Source organism: Oncorhynchus keta, chromosome 23 (genome assembly GCF_023373465.1).
Source record: "Oncorhynchus keta strain PuntledgeMale-10-30-2019 chromosome 23, Oket_V2, whole genome shotgun sequence".
NCBI lineage: Eukaryota > Metazoa > Chordata > Actinopteri > Salmoniformes > Salmonidae > Oncorhynchus > Oncorhynchus keta.
In genome coordinates, this window is record NC_068443.1 from 2,523,516 (window position 1) to 2,526,015 (window position 2,500).

The following is a 2,500-nucleotide window of genomic DNA, read 5'->3' on the forward strand; positions in this document are numbered from 1 at the left end:
TTTCGTTATATATTTGTTCAGGCCAGGGTGTGACATGGGTTTATGTTATTGTATTTTCGTATTGTGGTTTGTAGTATTTGGGATCGCGGCTGATTAGGGGTGTTGTATAGGCTTGGCTGCCTGAGGCGGTTCTCAATCAGAGTCAGGTGATTCTCGTTGTCTCTGATTGGGAACCGTATTTAGGTAGCCTGAGTTTTGCTTTGTATTTCGTGGGTGATTGTTCCTGTCTCTGTGTAGTTTCACCAGATAGGCTGTAATTAGGTTTCACGTTCCGTTTGTTGTTTTGTATTTTGTATCGTTATTTCATGTATCGCTCTCAGTCATGAGTAACCACCACGCTGCATTTCGGTCCGACTCTCTTTCCACAAACGAAGAACGCCGTTACAGAATGAGACAATGCTACAAGCTCACTAAAAGCTCATGGAATATAGAATGAGACAATGCTACAGGCTCACTAAAAGCTCATGGAATATAGAATGAGACAATGCTACAGGCTCACTAAAATCTCATGGAATATAGAATGAGACAATGCTACAGGCTCACTAAAATCTCATGGAATATAGAATGAGACAATGCTACAGGACAGCTCACTAAAAGCTCATGGAATATAGAATGAGACAATGCTACAGGCTCACTAAAATCTCATGGAATATAGAATGAGACAATGCTACAAGCTCACTAAAATATCATGGAATATAGAATGAGACAATGCTACAAGCTCACTAAAAGCTCATGGAATATAGAATGAGACAATGCTACAGGCTCACTAAAATCTCATGGAATATAGAATGAGACATATTCATTAAAAAAGGATTCACTTTAACACATTAAATGAGGATGTACTGAAACCCTGTTAGGATGCCCTACCATAGGACAGGATGTTAGGATGCTTCACCATAGGACAGGTGATCTACTGTTAGGATGCTTCACCATAGGACAGGGGATCTACTGTTAGGATGCTTCACCATAGGACAGGTGAACTACTGTTAGGATGCTTCACCATAGGACAGGTGACCTACTGTTAGGATGCTTCACCATAGGACAGGTGATCTACTGTTAGGATGCTTCACCATAGGACAGGTGTACTACTGTTAGGATGCTTCACCATAGGACAGGATGTTAGGATGCTTCACCATAGGACAGGGGATCTACTGTTAGGATGATTCACCATAGGACAGGTGACCTACTGTTAGGATGCTTCACCATAGGACAGGTGATCTACTGTTAGGATGCTTCACCATAGGACAGGTGAACTACTGTCAGGATGCTTCACCATAGGACAGGATGTTAGGATGCTTCACCATAGGACAGGGGATCTACTGTTAGGATGCTTCACCATAGGACAGGTGAACTACTGTTAGGATGCTTCACCATAGGACAGGTGAACTACTGTCAGGATGCTTCACCATAGGACAGGATGTTAGGATGCTTCACCATAGGACAGGTGATCTACTGTTAGGATGCTTCACCATAGGACAGGTGAACTACTGTCAGGATGCTTCACCATAGGACAGGGATGTTAGGATGCTTCACCATAGGACAGGTGATCTACTGTTAGGATGCTTCACCATAGGACATGCCTTTACCCTTCATATAGGGCAGACAGAGAAGCTAGTCTGTTGGACAGAGAAGCTAGCCTGTTGGACAGAGAAGCTAGCCTGTTGGACAGAGAAGCTAGCCTGTTGGACAGAGAAGCTAGCCTGTTGGACAGAGAAGCTAGCCTGTTGGACAGAGAAGCTAGCCTGTTGGACAGAGAAGCTAGCCTGTTGGACAGAGAAGCTAGCCTGTTGGACGGAGAAGATAGCCTGTTGGACGGAGAAGCTAGCCTGTTGGACGGAGAAGCTAGCCTGTTGGACGGAGAAGCTAGCCTGTTGGACAGAGTAATTAGGACAGACAGAGAAGCTAGCCTGTTGGGCGGAGAAGCTAGCGTGTTGGACAGAGTAATAAGGACAGACAGAGAAGCTAGCCTGTTGGACAGAGAAGCTAGCGTGTTGGACAGAGTAATCGAGACAGACAGAAGCAAGGCACAGTGCAGGACAGAGAGTCTACAAATGCATGTTATTAACAATCCCCCTCCCATGCTGTCTCATACATGTAGGTGATGCTCCAGAGATGGGTTGAGCTCAGAGTCTAACCTGTTAGTTGGTCGTCACCAGCCGCTGGCGCGATGCGGATGTACGGAGTAGTGAGCTGAGTCACCAGTATGGCAGCTGAGAGGAGGTACAGTGTCCATGCAGAGAGAGAGGAGAGAGAGAGAGGGGGGAAGGAGGAGGCATAGTGTCCACGCAGAGAGAGAGAGAGAGAGAGAGAGAGAGAGAGAGAGAGAGAGAGAGAGAGAGAGAGAGAGAGAGAGAGAGAGAGAGAGAGAGAGGGGGAAGCATAGTGTCCATGCAGAGAGAGAGAGAGAGAGAGAGAGAGAGAGAGAGAGGGGGAAGAGGGAGGCATAGTGTCCACGCAAAAGAGAGAGAGAGAGAGAGGGGGAGGAAGGAGGAGGTATAGT

At 46.3% G+C, this 2,500-nt stretch overlaps 1 protein-coding gene across 1 annotated transcript in view; it reads right to left on the minus strand.

Annotated features, from left to right (window-relative positions):
- Positions 1-2,500, minus strand: part of LOC127910876 (receptor-type tyrosine-protein phosphatase mu-like) — a 688,506-nt gene that overhangs the window by 226,240 nt on the left and 459,766 nt on the right. Inside the window, exon 16 of the mRNA XM_052475958.1 lies at positions 2,136-2,210. Within this exon, the coding sequence (XP_052331918.1) occupies positions 2,136-2,210 (75 nt within the window). The remainder of the gene's footprint in view (positions 1-2,135; positions 2,211-2,500) is intronic.